The following is a 20356-nucleotide window of genomic DNA, read 5'->3' as shown; positions in this document are numbered from 1 at the left end:
GTAATCGCTCAATCAGTGTTTCAACGGCGGAAAGACCTCAATAACTGCTGTAAACTAAACAGTCATGTAGCATCATTTACCTCAGTGTCCACAGCTGTTAGTTCACTAGAGAAATCAACTCTTTCACTAAATATATGACCTATATTAGCCGTTATATTCATTATATTCTACTTAACCTGTTAATGATATCTTGATTATTTCATGTATGTTTAAATAAAATGACAGACACTGTGTATAAATGATTATATTTCAACAACGGATTGGATAAAAAACTATTTTATAATTAGATTTAGAAGTTATTGCAAAAACTGCCTTATGTGAAGTGTACATGTTTGTGTACGATGTTATTTGAGTGTTGATTATTAGACCTAAAAATACATAGCAACTGAATTTAGGCTAATAGTTTGGGCTCTGTTTTTAACCTTTAATATTAATGTGCAAGTAAGGGCTCCCTATATAGTTTAGAGCAATATATTCAATAAACTTTTAGTTATAATTTAATTCATTTAAGGACAGACTTTTTTTTTTCAGTTAACCAATACAAATAAATAAAAAGCAATTTTGTAAAACTGCTGTACCGAACCGTCAGTTTTGTGTACCGTTACACCCCTATTCTACAGTTAACATATGGGCTATGGCAGTCTTTGTTTTGATACACTATTATGTTAAAGGCCTACAGAGAAAATAAATGTATCTTTAAGCAGTTGCACTTGTTCTGAATGCACTTTCTTGTAGTAGTCCTACAGAGAACAATTTTAAATGCCCTAGACCTAAATGCACTTTGTTTTTATGAGAGAACATTTAATTTTAAAATCTTTCTGTAGGCCTGTACATTATTATTTAATGCACAAATGAGTGGGGTCAAGTTAAACATTTTAGTTTGAATTTTATTTTATACTGTGCATTGTTGCAATGTGCTAAATAAATATTGGCATAACTTGTAATTGATTTATTCTTTGAAACTTTAATATTAATGTATGCAATTGCAATGCCTTGATTTTAGTAAAGTTAGTACACAGTCATAGCCATAAATGCAATGGTACTAATATTTGGCATAATTTCTTTCGGTGTTTCGGTTTTCGGCTTTCGGCCTTGGTTTCCTCTTTTTCGGTTTTCGGTTTCGGCCAAGAATTTTCATTTCGGTGCATCCCTAGTTTACACCTTAACTTATTCGTCCGCCGATATGTAAGAACTTAAAGGGGGCTCAGTTAAAGGGAAACATGTATATTTAGCTCAAATGAATGAATGAATGAATTCATAGGGAATTTTGACAGTCTATTTTACAGCCGAGCAAATGACTCTTCTAGCGTTCATTTGAACGGGCCGTAAATATCAACTCTGCAGCGGATATTAATATCCGAACAATAGTGAAACACTATTTAACAGCCAGGTAACTTAGATCGGCAGTTCAAGACATTAAATTGATAAGCACATAACACAAGAACAGTTATCTTTGAATACAAACGGAACTTTATTGATTACTCTAACACATCAAACTAATATCTAACATAAACACACGCACTCGCACATTCACACGTTGCAGAAAGGAAGAAGGTGAGGAAAGAATAAGTTCTAAGAGAGAGAAATTATGAAATCCTAAGCAATCTATGCATTTATGAAACATGACCTGAAGAAACCATTGATCAGTAATTTAACCTCCTATCATTTCTTAGGCAGGGTTATTACATTTGATCTAATGCACCAGTTCAGCTCGAAATCAAGAGGCGTTACTTGCGTTTGTGTTTCGCGTGTCGTCTGACAAGGGGGATTCCCTTTTCCTGGCTGGACAGGGGTTTTCCCGGATCTTTGATTCGCTGAAGGTCTGGTCGACGTCTGGTGAAGCCAACCACGTGGCGTGTTGGCGGCTGGATGAAAGTCTTGTGGGCGTTGTTTGAAGTTGGAGCGCGCTGTTAGAAACTCGTTGTTGAGAGACTTTTGCGGCGAAACTTAACAGAACCCGAGACTTAACGGAAATAAAATAAACTTTAAGTAAAAGAAAGGAAAGTGAGAGAAAAGCAGATGGCCTGAATGAAATCGTTGTTAACCCATTTTCTCTGATGTTGGTCTGTCACGACCGTCAGATTGTCTCCTGGGAGCTCTCCGTTCAGAACTCACTCTGGTCATACTGCTAGGACTGAGCTCATCTCTGAACTGCGAACAGGCCGCGAACCAGCTCGAACCGAACTGGTTGTGACGTGAAAACTGAACTCTGCACTGCACTGGTCTGAACTGAACAGAACAGAACTTTTCGTTCGTGTTCTGAGATTAAACTCAAACATTTGCCCATCCCCTGGGTGGGTTCTGGCCAATTAGGCTTCAGGGGTGACTGTGTCTCCACCCCTCCCACAAAATTGGGTTATCTATAGAATTTAGTTTCCTGCTCTTAAGCAGAGAGTAAATTTAGACCTAATTTCTCACTATAAGGACATGATCAATTCTATAAAGATTTCATTCAGCTCATCTGTTGGATTATACCCATACGAACACACCGGTATCAAACATGATACATTTTCATCCACTCATTCAATAGTTACATAATTGCATGAATTGGGAGTAATGTACATGCATAATAGTCACGTGTATCAGTTGTAAACACACTAACAAGTTATGTCGAAGGCTATTTGAATGAAAGTCCAATAATCAGCGATTTGGTGCACTCATATGTAACAGTTTCTGTGAGCTTGCTTGGAGTTTTAGCTGTCACGTGGAGTTCTTTTACCGCTCATTGAAAAGACAGAGATCTGGTTTGTTTCTTTGTCTTGTGACCACAAGCGTCCTCTGTCCTCTTTTGTCTAGGCTTTGGTCACAAGTCCATAGGAAATCGAGTAATTATTAACTAAACTAGTAGCTCCGGGCAGAATCGAGCCTCCATCTCTCTTGTGATCGATGGTCGATTTCCTGAGGTCTAGAGCAGCTGAATTGGGCTTTTGTGAAAAGGATGTTAATTTGATCGAATCATTTGGAAGATTAATTAATCTATATGTCTGCGGCCATAATTGCTACACAGTAAATTGTACATTTAAAATAAGAAAATGCATTTTCAAATTACATATTATGAACATCATTTTTTTTTTTTATAACAACGTGAGAGATCATACATAAAAGATACAGAGTGACAGTGAGTCTGAGGGTAAATATTTTATTACTGTTTGACACCTCGGGCTCAGGGAAGATCTGCTTACCTTTCCAGCTTAGTCTCAAGAGGTCATTGATAGACCATCAACACAAGCTGTTTAAATATACTGTCCAACATATATACAATATGGTCCGTATGGTTTTACAATATAAAAACACTTCAAGCTTTTTCACAATCAAAATTTCATTCACAATTTCTGGGTTTTGGGCATCAAATCCTATTGCAAACCAAATATGAAGGAAAGTATGTATACTTGTAAACAACTTTTTAAAAGTTTGTTAAAAAAAATCTTGTAGGAAAAAATGAGTCATCATCTCTGTCGCTTTCATGACAGGAACATAAACTCAAACATATATATGCATATCACATACTGTACCAATCCTGTTTGGGGGGAGGAATCACACAACCATCATTAGAAATGGCCCTGAATTAAAGTCATTGTGCAATTAATGCAGTAGCTCTATCTGATTAATTTGAATTTCAATTTATATAGCACTTTCACGATCACAAGGCAGCTTGACAAAGCATTCCAAACTCCTCAGTGAGCCAGCCAAAAAGTCTCCAAGTAGTTATATTCACAAGCTTTCCATGATGAAAGCATCAACTGTTGACACTAACAGTGGACATTAAAGGGTTGGGAATGTTCAGTAGTACTACTTGAATGAGATTTGAAAATCAAACCTCATCACTGGTCAGTGAGAGATCAAACATATGCTCAGTATAATGTATAAAATCACTTTCCAGAATGTAAATTCAACCAAACACAACCTTTGATGCTACAAGGTCTGTGATACAATTTAAACACATACAACTGCGAAATCGCAAATGTGTCCAAATGTAAACGCACACATATATATGTATAACGTATATATGAACATACTGAGATACATTGTTTTCCATACAATGAAGGTACATCCCCTCTTTCCATCTCAATCTCTCTTTGACAGGTACAGGTATTATTCCAGCTCAGTGTTTGCCACGAAAAAAAGGCCTCCTCTAAGCCACTAGAGACTACATTTTTACAGAGACGACATTAAGGGCAAACTCACAAATGCTCACACTGGCACACAAACCAATCCTTCATACACAACCTAGCAGCCTCTTTGGGCAAAAGTCTGAGCATCTAATCTTTTGTGAGGCTTGTAATCAATTGCCAGTCACAATTAAAGCCATCAGTTCTGCCCAAGGTGCTCTCTGCCATTATGACACCAAAATCAATCATGATTTCGGTTTATCACCTTATGCCACATCAGGCCACTTTAAAAACCCTGTGAAATCAAAATTTTAGGTCCATTGAGATCATGTATATGCTAATATAGTCTTATAGGTTTCTGGAAATACTCATTCTGTACTACAATGAGTTCGGACCAATCAGATGCTCTCTAGAATCAGACTCTCTCATGTCTCTCCCACAATGTGCACTAGCAAGTAGAAATCATGGTTCATGACTGCAACATAACTAAAGACTATTGGATATTTAAACATGCTTCAAAATACGGAGAATAACATCTGATGCAACAGTGAAATAGTTTGCTGTTCTAAAAGAAAATGCACTCTGTAAATGTGACTGATATATTTTGGGAAGAAGAAAGATTTGTATAAAAAAAAATAATTAAAAAAAATACTAGGATCAGAGAAAATCTCAGAAGAACCATATTTCAATGAGAATCAACAACAATATTTCTTGACCTCTTCAAAAATCCTATTATGGGCTCACAGTTGTGAATGGAACATCATAATCTATTAAACACATTTGATTGGACATCATGTTGCAATCCCACATTCACTCCATAACCTCCGTACCACACAAATGCTAACAGTGATATGTTTGTATAAAAATATGGATGAGAACCTACCATACCTATTTTCAAAAAGAGTTACAAGGAGGACATTTTTTTTCACACACTTGAAAATAGAAGTCTAAAAGTAGCACATATCGACATTGCACTCAAAGTAAGAAGTCGCACTGGAGCAGCAACATTATCCACAGCATTCTTCTGGCTAGTGGGCTTTTCATTGTCATGTAATCTCAGCATAGGTGATGGGATTCTGAAAATCAAACGAAAAATACAGTTTAACACCTGGGTCAATTACGTCACACTCATTTGTTTTGTCCAGATGCAACTCATAGATACTATCATTTCAAAACACCCCTTCTGTCCTGAGCAATGTCTGAATTAAAATGTTTTTGGTGTGCATAATGCCAGGTTGATACAACTGTCCTTATAACAAAAGAAATGAAAAATCCTAATAAAAAGATGAAATTCTTACAAAAAATAACCTTATTATTGAAACCCGGATATTAAAAATAAAAACATTATAATGATACTTATTAAAGCATCACTGCTTATTAACTTTTGATACAGAAAAAAAAATACAAAAAACATAAATGAGATCATCCCTTTTGACTGTATGTCCGTATTCTGTTAAAATATCTGATAATTTGACCTTTTTATGACAAGACAAGGTTTGTTTAGGTTGTTAAATGCATCCCTCTAAAACAAATTAATAATTCATGGTATTTGAAAAATATAGTTATAAACTTTTTGAAAAACACTGTCAGAACTCCAGGCTGATCAGCCCTGTTCTTTCTTTTCTGTTTGTGCTTTGCGGTTGCCATGTGCTCTTTTGTTTGTTATGTCTTTACCCCACCCCCTTGTTTCCTTTTCATTAGTCTATTTACCTCACCCACCTCTTATTACCCTCTTAGTTTGCTGCCCTATTTATTTCCCTTGTATGTGCCAGATAGTTTTTTGCCGCTGCGCTCACAAAATCCAGTTAGTATTTTTTGTCGGCTGTCCAGTTTTTTTGGGCTCTAGGATTCTCTCCCTTGCCTTTTTGACTACCACTGCCTGGCTTAGTCTGCCTAATGTGGCCTGACTAGGAACCTGAGGTTTTCTTCTCCTGACCTGGTTCTGTTCGCCTGGACTGTTGGATCTTTCCCTTTCTCCTGCCCCGGGCTGCCAAGCCAGCACACCTGCCTGTTTCCTGAATTCTCCAGTGGTCAACTTTTGTGTTTTGTGGTCCGCGAGCAGCCTGCCCTCCAATCTGTCCATCCACTGTTTCTGCCTGCCCTACTGGCTCTGACCCTTGCCTGCCCTGACATCAGTACAAGCCTGCCCCTTTTGGGTTTTCTTGCCTGCTCGATTCCCCTGCCCCCTGCATTTGGGTTCTCTCTCTGTTATTGGCCCTGACAGAACTATCTGGTCGAGCAGGTGAAGATTCTGTGATATTGGCTCTTGCCCAGAAGGGGGCTCTTCCGGGTCGCTGTGAAAGTCAGCTCTTCTCATCCAATTGAACCCTGGAGATGATGGCATCACAGATAGCTGACCTCATAGCCCAGCTTCAGCATCTCTGCTCTTACCAAGATCCACTGTTACATCTTCCCTTTCTGCCCAATGTGCTCCAGAACCCCTGGTGAATTCTCCTCCTTGCTATGATGGGGATCCTTCTGTCTGTCAAGCTTTATTGACTCAGTGTTTTTTTGTTTCTTTTCTGAAGAGTGCAAGGTAGCAAGACATTTGGTTTCACTCCACCAAGGGGATTGTTATGTTTCTGACTATTTTGTTCAGTTTCAAACCCAGGCACATTGGAATGCAGTGGCTCAATGAGTCCAGTTTTTTTATTTCCTGTTGTCCGGGTTTACATGCAAACCAATAACCCAACAACGCAAATAAACTGTGTTTACAAGACTTTATTAATAAATCAGGTTATTTCCCGGTTGTGATGTCAAAAGGTGTCTTTGTCTATCTGGATGATATCCTGATTTTCTCCCGTTCCCTCCAGATACATATCCAGCATGTGATGTGCAGGTGTTGCAATGGCTGATGGAGAACCAGCTGTATGTTAAGGCTGAGAAGTGCTTGTTCCATGCTAGGTCCGTTCCATTCCTGGGGTTTATCATCTTGGCGGAGGGGATCCATGTAGATCCAGCCAAGTTACGGGCAGTCTCTAACTGGTCGACTCCTGACCCTTGACGGCTCTCACCTCCACTAGGACTCCCTTTCTGTGGTCCTCTCAGGCTCAGGCTGCCTTTGAGAGGCTTGTTTTTCCTCTTGTTTTCTTTCTTCCCCATTTTGTCTTTTCCAGATCCTGAGTGACAGTTTATTGAAGAGGTAGATGCCTCAGAGGTCAGGGTTGGGGCTGGTCCAGGTCCTTTCCCAGCAGTCCCAAGGATATGGCAAATTTGCCTATTACTCCCATCGCCTGTCCCCAGCTAAGCAGAACTATAACAAAGGTAACAGGGAGCTGCTGGTGTTTAAGTTGACTTTGGAGGAGTGGCGCTACTGACTAGAGGGGGCTGCAGAAGTCTTCTTGGTCTGGACAGATGACAAAAATCTTCAGTCTATCCCTTCAACCAAGAGATTAAATTCTCAGCAGGCTCGCTTGGCATAGTTCTTTAGGTGCTTAAGTTTTACTTTGTCTTATTCTCCTAACTCCAAAAATGTCAAGCCAGATGCCTTGTCCCGCCAGTGGCCCAGACAAAAGCCTCAATTCTGAACCTATTATCCATCCTGAACAGGTGATGGCGGCTGTTGTTTTGGGCATTGAGACGTAGGTCAGAGAGGCCCTTCGGGTGGCTGAGGTGCCTGAGGAATGCCCAGAGAACCTTTTATTTGAACTTAAAATACTCATGTCTGTCTTTCTGTTGGCCACTTAGTTAGGCTTGCTTGCCACCCAGGAGTGAGTACGACGCTGGCATCCATCCGTCAGGACTCCGGGCTGATCAGCCCGTTTCTATCTTGGTTGGCTTCTGTTTGTTTTGTTTGCCATGTGCTCCTTTGTTTGTCACGTCATTGTCCCACCCCTCGTTTCCTTTTTATTAGTCTATTTTCCTCCTCTGTTGTCTCTTATTAACCTCTTAGTTTTCTATGACCCCTATTTATTTCCCATGTGTGTGCTGTTCTGTGCCAGCTAGTTGTTTGTGCCTTCCTTCCAATCTGCCCATCCAGTGTTTCTGCCTGCCCTATTGGATCTGACCCTTGCCTGCCTCAACATCAGTACCAGCCTGCCCCTTCTGGGTTTTTTGCCTGCTTAATTTTTTCCTTCCTGCTACTCACTGTCTGTTTTTTCCTGGCTAAGGATTGTTTTTGTTTTGACCTTCTTGGGCTGGATTTTGAGTTTTGACTTTTGCAAATAAACATTTACTATTCATCTGCATTTGGTTTCTCTCTGTTACTGGCCCTGACACAAACGTATTCAAGGTGTAAAGATAATACGAATCGCTAAGGCTACGTCCACACCGTAATTTTTTGGGATTGACAACCGCATTTTCTTACAGGTGTGAGTCTCGAAATGTCCCGTTCACACAGCCACTTATAGTAGCGTCTCGAATACTGTCTATATGAACGTGCAACGGAAGTAAAGCCTGTATTCTAACCATAGCGACAGTGACCAAAATAATATCAAAGTTGTGACGTCCATAAAACTGAAAAGTCTTATCACATTTGACATAATGAGAGTCCAATTGAGTTACGAGTTTATCCGTCAAATCTTCATTAACCGGTAGAAGCTTCAATGTAAACACGCTAGCCAGACCCTTTCGCGCATGACACAACATTTGAGTCGAGCATAGAACACAAAACTGACGGGAGTCGCTCCAGTGGAGAACAGTGACTGAATCTAGAAACTTCAGATGACACACAGCTCATATCTCCGCCGCTGTAAGTTACCGAAACTGAAACTATACACGAAACCTCTTAGCGATTCTCTCGCACTGTATGATGTGTCAGACAACCAGTTGTTCAGCGCTGTTCCATTCACACAGTGCGGAATGCGGTTGTGATTCTGAAAATTTACTGGTTGTGAAATGCGGTTGTCACTCCCATTAATAACCGTACTGTGTGAACATAACCATATTAAGGAGTAAAATACAGGACTGACAACCGTATTCTGCTGCTGTGTGAACATGGCCTAATACATTATGTGGTAAACATGTTAAATAGGGTATTTTTACTTGGTTACAGTGTTTTTAGATGCCTTAAATTTAAACTTTTCTTGAAAATAGTATACACATTTTTTTAAACCATATGAAACAAACATAACCAGCAACAAATGTGCCACATTTGAAACTAAATGTTTAAATATTTTTGGTAATTGAGACTTGGAGCATTAACAGCTGATTTTCACAGTTGCTTTTCTACCTCTCCTTCTCATTGCAAAATTAAAGAACTGGTGCAGACTTTTCTATGGCTGTGGGAATAAGTAATAAAAACCTTAAAGATTAATGATGTATCCTTGAAATAACCAAGTGTGATGTGATTGCTAGCCATGCATTGCAGGTGCATACGTCTTGGGCTTATACTTTATCTTGATGAACTGCCTCACGGAGCCCCTGGGCTCACCCTTATATGAATCCGAAATGAATCCTGGGAAGTCATATTGAACTATTAATCAAAGATGGGCGGGACTTCTGTTGATTGTGATGAATAATGGAGTTCAAAGGCAACGATATCTGCAACCGGGCTGTGGGTTAATGAACTCATGACTACCTGTTGAATATTGTATGGCAGCCCTGCTGAACAATGCTGTTGAATACTGAAATAATCAGCAGTGTATATCTGAACTGAGGATATCTGATCTGCAATTTTATAATTAGCTCTCTGAGGTGGAAAACATAGGATCAAGCCTGCTGCACTCGTGTTGAAAACTGAAGCCAAAGCGCCTTGATCGCCCCCAGGTGGTTGGTCCCAGTATAGTTCATAACCCCCGCCCCTCCATGATTTCTAATGGACGTGAGACAAACTAAACAAGCAAAGTACACATATTTTTTCCCAAAGATGGCTTCTGTCATTTTAGGTCGTTTTTATCACGATTATTTCATTTCAAGTGTTCGTTTTTTAAATAAGTTTGGTTTTAGTTAGTTATTTGATACTATAAAAACGGGGGGATGTGATGTCATGATTGACAGCTGCTGAGTGAAGTTGTCACTGAGGCACAAACAGACTTTTTTTCGGATTTTCGGGAGGAGATTGGTAGCCTGGCTCCGCCCTCCTACGTACGTCCGCTCAATTTTGCTCTAAAAGTCTGGGATTGCGGTATATTATTTGGTTTTCGCCAAACAATTTTAGCTGGTCCAATCAACGAACAGAGGGAGTGGCTGAGAACGGTGACGTTGATGTCGTGCGCTAGTTTGAGATGACATACGTCACGACCAAACGTTAGCGATTGGTTATGGCAGATCCAGAGTGGCTCTGGACAGATCCAGAGTGGCTCTAGACAGATCCAATAGTTTTAAACTTCAACAGAGTACCCGCCTTCAAGGAAGTTAACGCTTGTCAATGAAGAGTGGCCAGACTCTCGGTACAAATTAAATGTACGAGAGTCTGGTAGGACCAGGCTAGGAGATTGGACCTTCAGCTTTAATTTCTACATTTCCATAACTGTTTATTGTTTCCATAAATGTTTACACCAACATAATAAATTGGTTTGCATCTGCGAGAGTGTGGGCAGGCTTTTGATATCGCGGCTCTACTTTCTGCTCTCTACTGCGCAGACTACAGTCCCAAGGTCACTACTGCGCAGACTCAGTCCCAAATCTGCGCAAGATGTCAGCGCCATATTCAGATGTTGACGGCTTCACTTTTCTTCAGTGGAATGTAGTGAAGACACGTCGTCCATATTTTTTTACGGTCTATGCATAGGATTTAAAAGCCTGATTCATGCAACCTGGAAATCAGAAAGGTGTGTATATCTAATGAATTGTTTTGGTTCAAAAGCAGTAAGTATAAATTATATATTCAGCTGCATGTGCCTATTTTTTCTGAGACTGGAAGATAAAGCCACTCACTAACTCTGATCTCTTGTGACACAGATACAAGAAATTCTGGCCTGCAGCAAAGGAGCTGAATGAACATACTGAAAAGATATCATGGGATTTACTAGGGAAGAACTTTTAACATTCAGAACAAAATATTCAGTGTCCAAAGGCTGTTCAATGTGATGGCTGTCATCAAAAGTATTGTATTATTCTTGAAGGAGCTAAAGTGGACCGAGATTAAATTCAGTACTCAAAAAAGAAGCTAAAAGGAAAGTTCTGTGTATCACACAGCTGTATTCCTTGTGATTTCATCTATGATATTTGTGACATCCCCATTACTAAAAGATTGTGTATAATACCGTTTAAGGTTTTATCTTCATGACCAAACAGTTAAAAATGTAATGCTGAAAAAAACAAAACAGAAAACTGCCACAGGGAAACTCATAAGATGACCCACATAAGGCTGACATCTTGTTTTGCACATTTTTAAAGTGTGGATGAATGATCTTTGTAAGAAGCTCATCTACATTAGAGTAAAGGACTTTCACACCAAGGACAATAACTATAACGATAATAAACGATAATAAATATCACTCTAATTCTATGAGAATAGCAAAGTCGGCCACTTAAATGGCCACTTACTATAAAGCATTTCATTAATGACTGAATTTTATTAATGCTTCTAGTGTACATGAAGGCTTGAGGTTGAATACCTGGGACGCTATGTATTTCTCCATGGTGTTCTCCATCCTGGGCTGAGTGATCATGGGACCACTGGACACACTCTCCTCTGGCGGTATCTCATCCAGTAAGGGCTTCCCTTTGAATTTTTTCACCACACACAACACCTAACGCAAGAGCGCCCATAAGGAAAAGCAAAAGGAAAGAGAGAAAAGAGGGAAGTTTTACATCTCTAAAAGGCTTTTTGTAGCGCACATACACATGCATGGCTTTTCTTGGGCTGTAAATGATGATTTATGTAAGTCTCGAAAGGGCAAAGATGCTCGCATGACTTGTTGCCCGAAGTAAAAAGGCTCTGTGCTCTTTCGGGAGGGAGGAAACATGCGAGTCCATGTCCTGGAGGAAATTCATCCATTATCGGACCAAAATGAGTCTTTCAATGAGACACTACAGGCAATGCTCTGCTAGACTGCAGCATAATGCAAGGAAGGGTTTCAGGGCGTTCTCATTCCCAGAGCCCTACGTTGAACTAAAAAGATGGAGGAATTAATTTTCTGTGTTTGTGTGTGCTGCCCTTACCATTTTCTAAACTGTAGAGCAGGGCTGAAATATAAAAATGACCCTGGGCCTGTCTGAGAGGATGGAGGAAAGTTTTGTGTTGTCATTTTCTTTTGGATATTGATCATGTATTTGTGTTCTTATACCTTATAAATGAAAATTGATTTTGGGGATGTACTGAGCATTGTTGTCCAATTGTACTGTCGCTAAGGAAGCACTGTCCACTTGGCTAATATCGCTGTGATTTTATCACAACAAAAATAATGACTTGTGATAGTATTAGAAGTATCAGAACTGAATGATATCAATAATGTTTTGCCACTAAAAGTGATTAGTAATATATAGATGTCATTTCGCTACTTTTTTTGTAAAGAAAACATACTTAAATACTCAATTACGCAACAACTCTTACTGCAAGTTACATCGATACACCATTAGGTGGTGACAAGTCTTCACAAGAGTTAATGAATCATTCACTAAAGTGATTCATTCAGAAACAAAACAAGTAAACTGGCTGCATCCGAAATCCAAGGACGGATTACGCATAGCCCAGACCTACCCTGAGGTAGACCCTGTAGAGATGGGGGCCCTGTCAGCACAACACACCCCCACTGCAAACGCTCTACACCCTATTTACTATCACATGAGGCCACGGGAGAGGATTTGTGAATGGCAGTACAGCAACGTAACATGATAATGGCATGGTGAATGAAATACGTCCAGACAACATTCCAGTGTTAATTTTGACAGACATTTTTGATTTAGTCTTAGTCTTCAGACTAAAATGCTTATTAGTCTTAGTCACATTTTAGTTATTTTGTCTTTCATAGTTTTAGTCAAACTTTCGTTACCAACATTAATTTTTCTCTATTTAGACCAATTCAATTAAGCTTATGAGAAACGTAAATCTAGGCAACAGACTGTATTGACATTGCACTCTTAGTAGCAGCAATTGTGCAATGCTACATATCCCTTTTCCTTAGTTAGATAGCCTATGCTGTGCTGTCCGCTAATTTCGAAGGTAGGATCATACATGAAGGATAGATAAAAATGGTATTATAGTTCAAGAATCAAGTAAAACAAACTCTCTCAGCAAATGCCTGAGATGCAGGCACAGCGAGAAGGTCTTGGGCCAGGGGTTTTAGAAGCTGATAGGTAGAGCCATGCGTGCACAAAGCTTTCTGAACTTTATACTGTTCAAATAAAAAAAAGGAAGAAAATGTTTGATATATTACTTTAACAATAAAGTTTTGATAATGTATTATTATTACTTTAGTGTTAGTATTATTATTACACTCACTGAGACGCATCTAAATTCTACTGTACAACAGTAATGTATTTGTCAAGTTAAACCAAACTTTAATTTTGACGGGTTGTCGTGAATACCTTTGAGTTTCTGTGTGTTTATGATGGTAGTTTTTCTCAAATGAAACGGTAAAATGCTCATGAAGTGACTCTCAGAGCGGCTCTGGAGATGACGGACATGCGTTCATGTCCTCGTATGAGATGGAAACATGCGATCGTCACACGCAATTCTCTGTGTGTGTGTGAGAGAGAGAGAGTAAATAAACTGCAGTTCAGCGCCATTCATTCACACAGAGACATGCAGGAAACATATTTAAATAGTCTTTTTGCTGTTTACTATTCACAGACACTAGTCTATACCACCAGATGCGTTCTCAACTTCTCAGGTACCCTCAGGTAGATAGTAATTTGGACGTAATTCGGTCCGTGCCCTTAAAAGTGTTCGGTACCCAATCCTAATAGCACAGGGTTTCTCTCCGTATTCTGTGACATTGCAAAATGTTTTCCCTTCAGATAACATAACAGAAATGCTTCCGTAGGTGCTGAAGAAACCATTGTTGCCGCGAGCTCGCTATTTCGAGTTTTGGTAGCCTAGACAACCCGTACCTGTGACGTCAGCTACCGCTGCAGCAGCCTAAGACGGACGCACATTTTTGAGACAGCATAGGAAGAAGAGATCATGTATTTTTAATGTTCGATATTCCGAAACCTGGAAAATGCTGCCTTCGGAGGACACATTTCAAGGTAGGAAGGCATTAAGGTACGTCTAAATCTAATGTCTCCTGAGATAACTTCATCTGATCGATTTTTGAAGGCAGCATATTTGTATCCTTCGCTGCCTTTGCTATCCCACAATCCTGTGCTTTCCATTCTGTGACAGTTGAGCTGGGAAAAAAAGATGGCGTCCGAAAGTTGTGTTTGCTGGTCAGTTTGTGTGTAAATGTATGTTTTTTTACAAACATTTTCCACTTCTGATGTCATTTCTAGCGAGAAATTACTAATGTAGTATTCAAATATTTGTTTAGTTCTCACCAAAGCTCTCTCTATTTTGCTGTAGATCATTAAACTGTTACACTGCCTTAGAAGTTTGTCCGAAATCAGTTTCATGAGGTGCCTTCATGCACAAACGCTGCCTTACAAGCCATTGTCTGATAAGGCAGCGAGGCAACAAGTCAGCTGCCTAGGTTTTTCGGACACAGCTGAAGTGTGAATCTTTAAAGGGGTACTTCACCGCTGGAAAGATGAATGTGCATTTAAATTGGGTCATTTATGTAGTAGAAATTATTTTAGAAGTTGGTGCCTAGACTGAGAAAAGCCAGAAAATGTATTTTTGGCTCATATGGATGAAAGACAACAACTCCCAGAATGCACTTGCTTCGCTGCCGACAAGCCTGTAGTGCTCCAGTCAGAAATTGAAGCTTCCGCGCCTCGATCGCCCCCCGGTGGCCGGTCCCAGTACAGCTCCTAAACCCCGCCTCTCCATGTATTTGAATGGGCGCGAGACACACTAAACAATTTAATTACACTTCAAATAATTGTTTCCTAAAGATGGTTTCTGTCATTTTAGGCAGTTTTTATTACAATAATTTCATTTCAAGTGTTCGTTTTTTAAATAAGTTTAGTTTTAGTGAGTTATTTGATGCTATAAAAACGGGGGGTGTGACGTCATGATTGACAGCTGAGATTGACGGCTTCTCTGAGTGAAGTTGTCACTGAGGCACTAACAGACTTTTTTCTGGATTTTTGGGAGGAGATTGGAGCTTTAGCTTTAATTTCTACATTTCCATAACTGTTTATTTCACACCAACATAATAAATTGTTCTGCATCTGCGAGAGTGTGGGCGGGCTTTTGATAATCACGCCTCTACTTCCTGTTCTCTACAGCGCAACTCCGGTCCCGAGATCGCTACTGCGCAGACTCGGTCCCAAGATGTCAGCGCCATGAGCGGGCCTATGAAAGCTTCAACTTTGGTCAGCGGAAGTCAATGAAGTCGCGTCGTCCATATTTTTTTACGGTCTATGTGCCACGAGGCCACTCCCAGCCACGCCTACCGGTTACATCACTTGCCCACCGCGGCACCACCCCACCGTCGTGTTCATTTTTATAGTAAAAAAATCATTTATTTCATTTAGAGAACAGACACTACAATTAAAAACTGAACGTGTCTGCTCAATACAGCATGAGCCGAACGAGAGTCGCAGCACAAACGCAGCAGGACAGGAGTCAGATTTCATTCATCACAAGAGCAAACAGCTGACAGACAAGATGATCGCGGAAGATTTGGTTTCAAAGCGAAATGTAAAAGCGCCTATTTAAGTGAGTTTGTCATTGAACCGTTTTGTTGTTGTGTTTTTCATTAAGAATAATAGGCTAATGGACCCACAATTCAAGCAACCCCCTCCCAAATTGGTGCTAATTCTATAATGAAACTAAAATGAGCACGGCCACCCGGCATTCATTCACGGCCACATTGTCATTTATTCACGGCCTCACAGTCATTCACGGTGTGTGTCCAGTCTGGTGCGTTTTCAGTTCATGTCTATGGAAGCTTAACTTTCATAGGAATTCATTGAGAACACTCGCTTTACTCCGCACCGCTCCGTTGTGAATTCCCAAACGGCCATGCTCATTTTACATTCTGTGAGTGAGATCCCACCCCTATGGGCGGGTTGAAAACACAACAGAACTAACTCCTACTAGTGGCTGTATCTCTGACCTCTGGCCTAAAAAGGCTCCGATGACGCAAAATGGCGATATTTGCGTCATCAGAGGCTTTTTTCCAGACATAAAATACATAAATCTCTCGTCTCAGGGGGATATGAGGTGGGGGGGAGCACAATCATTCAAATATACTACTGGGTTTCTACTGATTAGCTTAATGCTAATCGCTGAAGTATCCCTTTAAATCATTCACTCTGATTTGAACACGGATTTATTCAAGAATCAAACGCCACTACTGTGTATTGCTTGGAGACGTTCTGCTTTAGCTTACGTCTCTTGATATTCGAAACAACAGCCCTCTTGCATGCATGTTACTGCTTTAAAAAAAAATTCTGACACAAATAAAAGGTCAAGTAAAATCTGAACTCTCCTGTCCTGACAATGTCAGCGGGGGTGGTGGGGGGACTCATAATTGAGTTGAGCCCTGAGCTGAACACCATTTGCAAAACAAACTGCTAAGGAAGCAGAAGGAAACATTAACAAGGAGGCATTAGCAAGAATTACTGAAATGCCTTTACTTAAACACAAACTGTTTGTGTCCCCGCTACTGCCTCCTTTCTGATGACATGACGTTTAAGAGATTTGATCTGACCATGAGTTTGATGTCTGTATTCACCTTCCTCCCTGCACCCCCTCCCCCAACCCACCCTAACAGCAGAAATAGGTCAGTGCATATCTCATACAGTATGACTAAAGCACCAAAAAAAAACATTCACGCTTCCACAAACTCACTCAAAATGATGTTATGCCTAATGCGAGGCAAGCACGCATGAATTCATGTGTGACCCTTCTCTAAAACTCACAATGTGTTTCTCATCTTCACTGTGCACTCTTCAAACAACAGTGTGCCCAGCACAGTAAAAACGGTTGTGTTTTGAAGCCTCAAATGTGCCCTATCCTGTGGCCTGACCTAATTACCTAGCCATATGTCCAATTCTTCTCGAGTGTAACATTACTTTATGAATTACCATTTTTTCATATAAATAATGCACATATAAGATTAGATTTTAGAAATAGATGTATTTCTTGTTTTTGCTGAGAAATACAAATGAAATATTTTCTTTTAGTATGTAGGAATATGCAGTTTGTGTGATGGCCAAAAGTCTGCATAAGATCAGTGGTTCGCTGGCTGCTATGTGGCTTTTTTTAGATGGCTTGAAGGCAACTCAGTGCCGCAGATCCCTCCAAACTCTCTGTAAAGATGTAATGTGTATTGTAAAAAATTGTGTACATTCAGGCACTTTCTTTTAAAACAGGAATTTGAACAGAAGCTTGCATTTCTATTAAAGCACTACTTACATTTTCAGTAGAATAATGTTTATTTATAATTTGTCTAAAATTTAAATCAGGTGTCTTCAAACTTTTTGATGCCCACAACACTGCTTAGAAATGTCTGCCTGATTACACACAGTTGCATAAGACCAGATTTACAGGAGTTGCAATGAAATGTTTGCTTTAACTGTTCCCCAACACATTATTTAAAAACAGTTTTTTTGTGTTGCATTTTTGGTACTTAGATTTCTGCATAACATGTAATATATCCCTTAAATAACATAATTTGCTTGTTTTTTTTCAATCACAAAATATAAAAACGCAAAAGGAACAACATTGCATAAGGCTATATTTTATGCTCAATGGGGTTTTATGTGTTATAACTCCATGAGAGAATATCTTTAGATTTAAGTGATGGATTATGAGCTCTTTTTAATAGTGAGAATCTGCTGTAAAAAAATGCGGTGCCATTTTCCACAATCTGAGCATGTTTCATGAAGCTACGAGCAAAGACGTGACATAAATGTCACTGGCTGTACACTTTGGGCTTATATGGTTAATAAAAGGTATTCAAAAATTAGAACAAACAGTTAATTAGAAACACTCAGTACTTGTGTATGTAAATATTCAAGATTATCAACTATATCAAATACTGTACATTTGCACTAAAAAATTAACTGAATGTGTATCTTTCTTATCAATGTGTGTTCTCATATGTGACCTCACCATAAAGACAGCAATGGCTCCACCGATGATGAAGCCAGCAATGACATCAGACCAGTGGTTGCGGTACTCCACCACTCGATTAATCCCAGTTAGGAAGGCCAGACACATGAGCCCCAGAGAGAGCACAGGCTTGGCCAGCCGTGTCCCTTTGGCCTTCACAGAGCATGTGATGTACATCTGAGAAAGAACAGAGCACTCTGTAATACATCTTCATTCTAACCACTGTGTAAACGCTTCTCATAGTTCATTCATTCCCTGCTCACGTGTGGACATGTTTGTCAGAATACACATATGTATCCTTTTAACTGTTTAAACACTGGCTTTCACAATAATAAACTGCACTCTAACAGGCACCAATTACTCTGATCAGTGTACGCAAACATTTGAATGTGTCTGATGCTGCTGACATGCAGGTGCTTTTCAAATGAAATACATTAGCATGGTTCAGCTACATCGTTTCAATTATCCAAGACATTGGCATTGACTGGAAGGGTGACATTTGAAGGCTAGTCTGGTGGTATTTGAGAAAACCAGCGTTGCTTTAGTCCAGGATCAAGCCCAAGGGGAAAGAGGGATGGTGGAGTAAGGCATGGTTGTATTCATCTCACTGTGAGGGTTTGATCAAGTACAAATCTTAGGGCCTTATCATACACCCGACGTAGTGCGACGCCAGGCTCATGCGACGCAAGTGTTTTCTGCTAGTTTCAGCCCGGCGCAGTAAGCATTTTCATGTCCAGCACCCACATTGTTTAAATAGCAAATGCACTCGCCCCATCTGTTCGTCCATGGGCGTGCTGGTCTGATAACGAGATGTGTTCAGGTCAGTGGCGGTTCTAGACCACGGTAACTAGGGGGGCCAGGCAGGGGCCACTTGTGCTTTTAGGGGGCACACGTTAACATTTATCTTAACCAGTAGTTAAATAGGTAGTTCATCTAAAAATGAAAATTCTATCACCATTTACTCACCCCCATGTCGTTCCAAATATGACTTTCTTATGTTGATCACAATATTAACTTTTTTTTTTCATTAAACTGTTGTATAAGATCAGTATCGCATTTGCACTCATGCTATTCTGGGTAGAAAAACAGAACTCGTGTGATATTGCACTCGTTACTCATGTTATAGCCTATTGCTTATACTGTAGTGTAGTCTATATCATGATGTAAATGTGAGGCCGATTTCACACTGGCAGTTTAGTTAGAATAATTGGTAATGTGAAAGTTGTCATGCAGACCCGGGTGAGCTGAGCTCAGGGGAACTGAATTCGAGACTGCCTGAAGGAGGTGGTCTGAGTTTGGTTGCGCAAATTGCGCTCGAGCTGTGCAGCAATTCATGTGAATGTGAAAGCAACAAGGACTCGAGTGTGCAAGAAAAGTAACCTGCGCATGCATTTTATCAGATGATGATGTATTTAGTTCAATTAAACACATGTAAGGGTAAGGGATGATAGTGTTGATGATTTACCTTGGATACGAGCCTGTGGTGTATTCGCTGTGTAGAACGCGCTCTGATGTGGACCACAGCAAACGTGCCCAGTGTAAAAACGAGACTAAAACTCAAACAGGGGCATTTTTGCCGCATATCTTGAATTTTATGGACATTCTAACTAAGAAGCACTGAAATGGTTTGTTTAACGACATTCTAACTATTACAGGTTTTTGGAACAACACGAGGGTGAGTTATATTAGGTGTTTTTATTTTCTTTTTGGGGAAACTAACCCTTTAACTTATTTTCCGGATTATTGAAAGTCTTTTTTATTTAGCCATGTACTGTATCACTCTGTAGTCTCTACACGTGAAGTAAAATAATTTTAAGTTAATTTATTTATTTGAAAAGTAATGTATCTGTACTAATAATTCTGTCATTATATATATTCGGGGTGTCTATTCACACAAAGTGCAAATAGCGTGCCTTGTTGGCAAGTGCTATTCGCATTAGCTCCGCCTAACAATGCCTGTTTGGGACAAACAAGATTTAAAAAAGCGCTAGAATTTCAACGTCTTCAGTGGTGCAATCAGTAAAGCCTATGGCTAATGGATCTTGATTTTGCCACCATTTACATGGGTTCGAATCCACCTTTTGCAGTTTGTTCTTATCTCTTTTCTCATCACAAATCACACCAGAAATGCTTATACTTTCAATAAAAATTAAGAAAATATTCTAAATGTGGAAATATAGTGCCTAACGAAATGTTT

The 20356-nt window shown here is 39.8% G+C and overlaps 1 protein-coding gene across 1 annotated transcript in view; it reads right to left on the bottom strand.

Annotated features, from left to right (window-relative positions):
- Positions 1-3120: 3120 nt before the first annotated feature.
- The window catches only part of plppr5a (phospholipid phosphatase related 5a), a 39715-nt gene continuing 22479 nt past the window's right edge, over positions 3121-20356 (bottom strand). The window contains exons 4-6 of the mRNA XM_079819388.1: positions 18160-18336; positions 11609-11743; positions 3121-5185 (exon numbers count right to left, since the gene is read on the bottom strand). Of these exons, the coding sequence (XP_079675514.1) occupies positions 5156-5185; positions 11609-11743; positions 18160-18336 (342 nt within the window). The 3' untranslated portion in view covers positions 3121-5155. The remainder of the gene's footprint in view (positions 5186-11608; positions 11744-18159; positions 18337-20356) is intronic.

Source organism: Gobio gobio (genome assembly GCF_949357685.1).
Source record: "Gobio gobio genome assembly, chromosome: 6".
Taxonomy (NCBI): Eukaryota; Metazoa; Chordata; class Actinopteri; order Cypriniformes; family Gobionidae; genus Gobio; species Gobio gobio.
The sequence above is the reverse complement of the archived record's forward strand: the minus strand, read 5'-3'. Positions and strand labels throughout refer to the sequence as shown.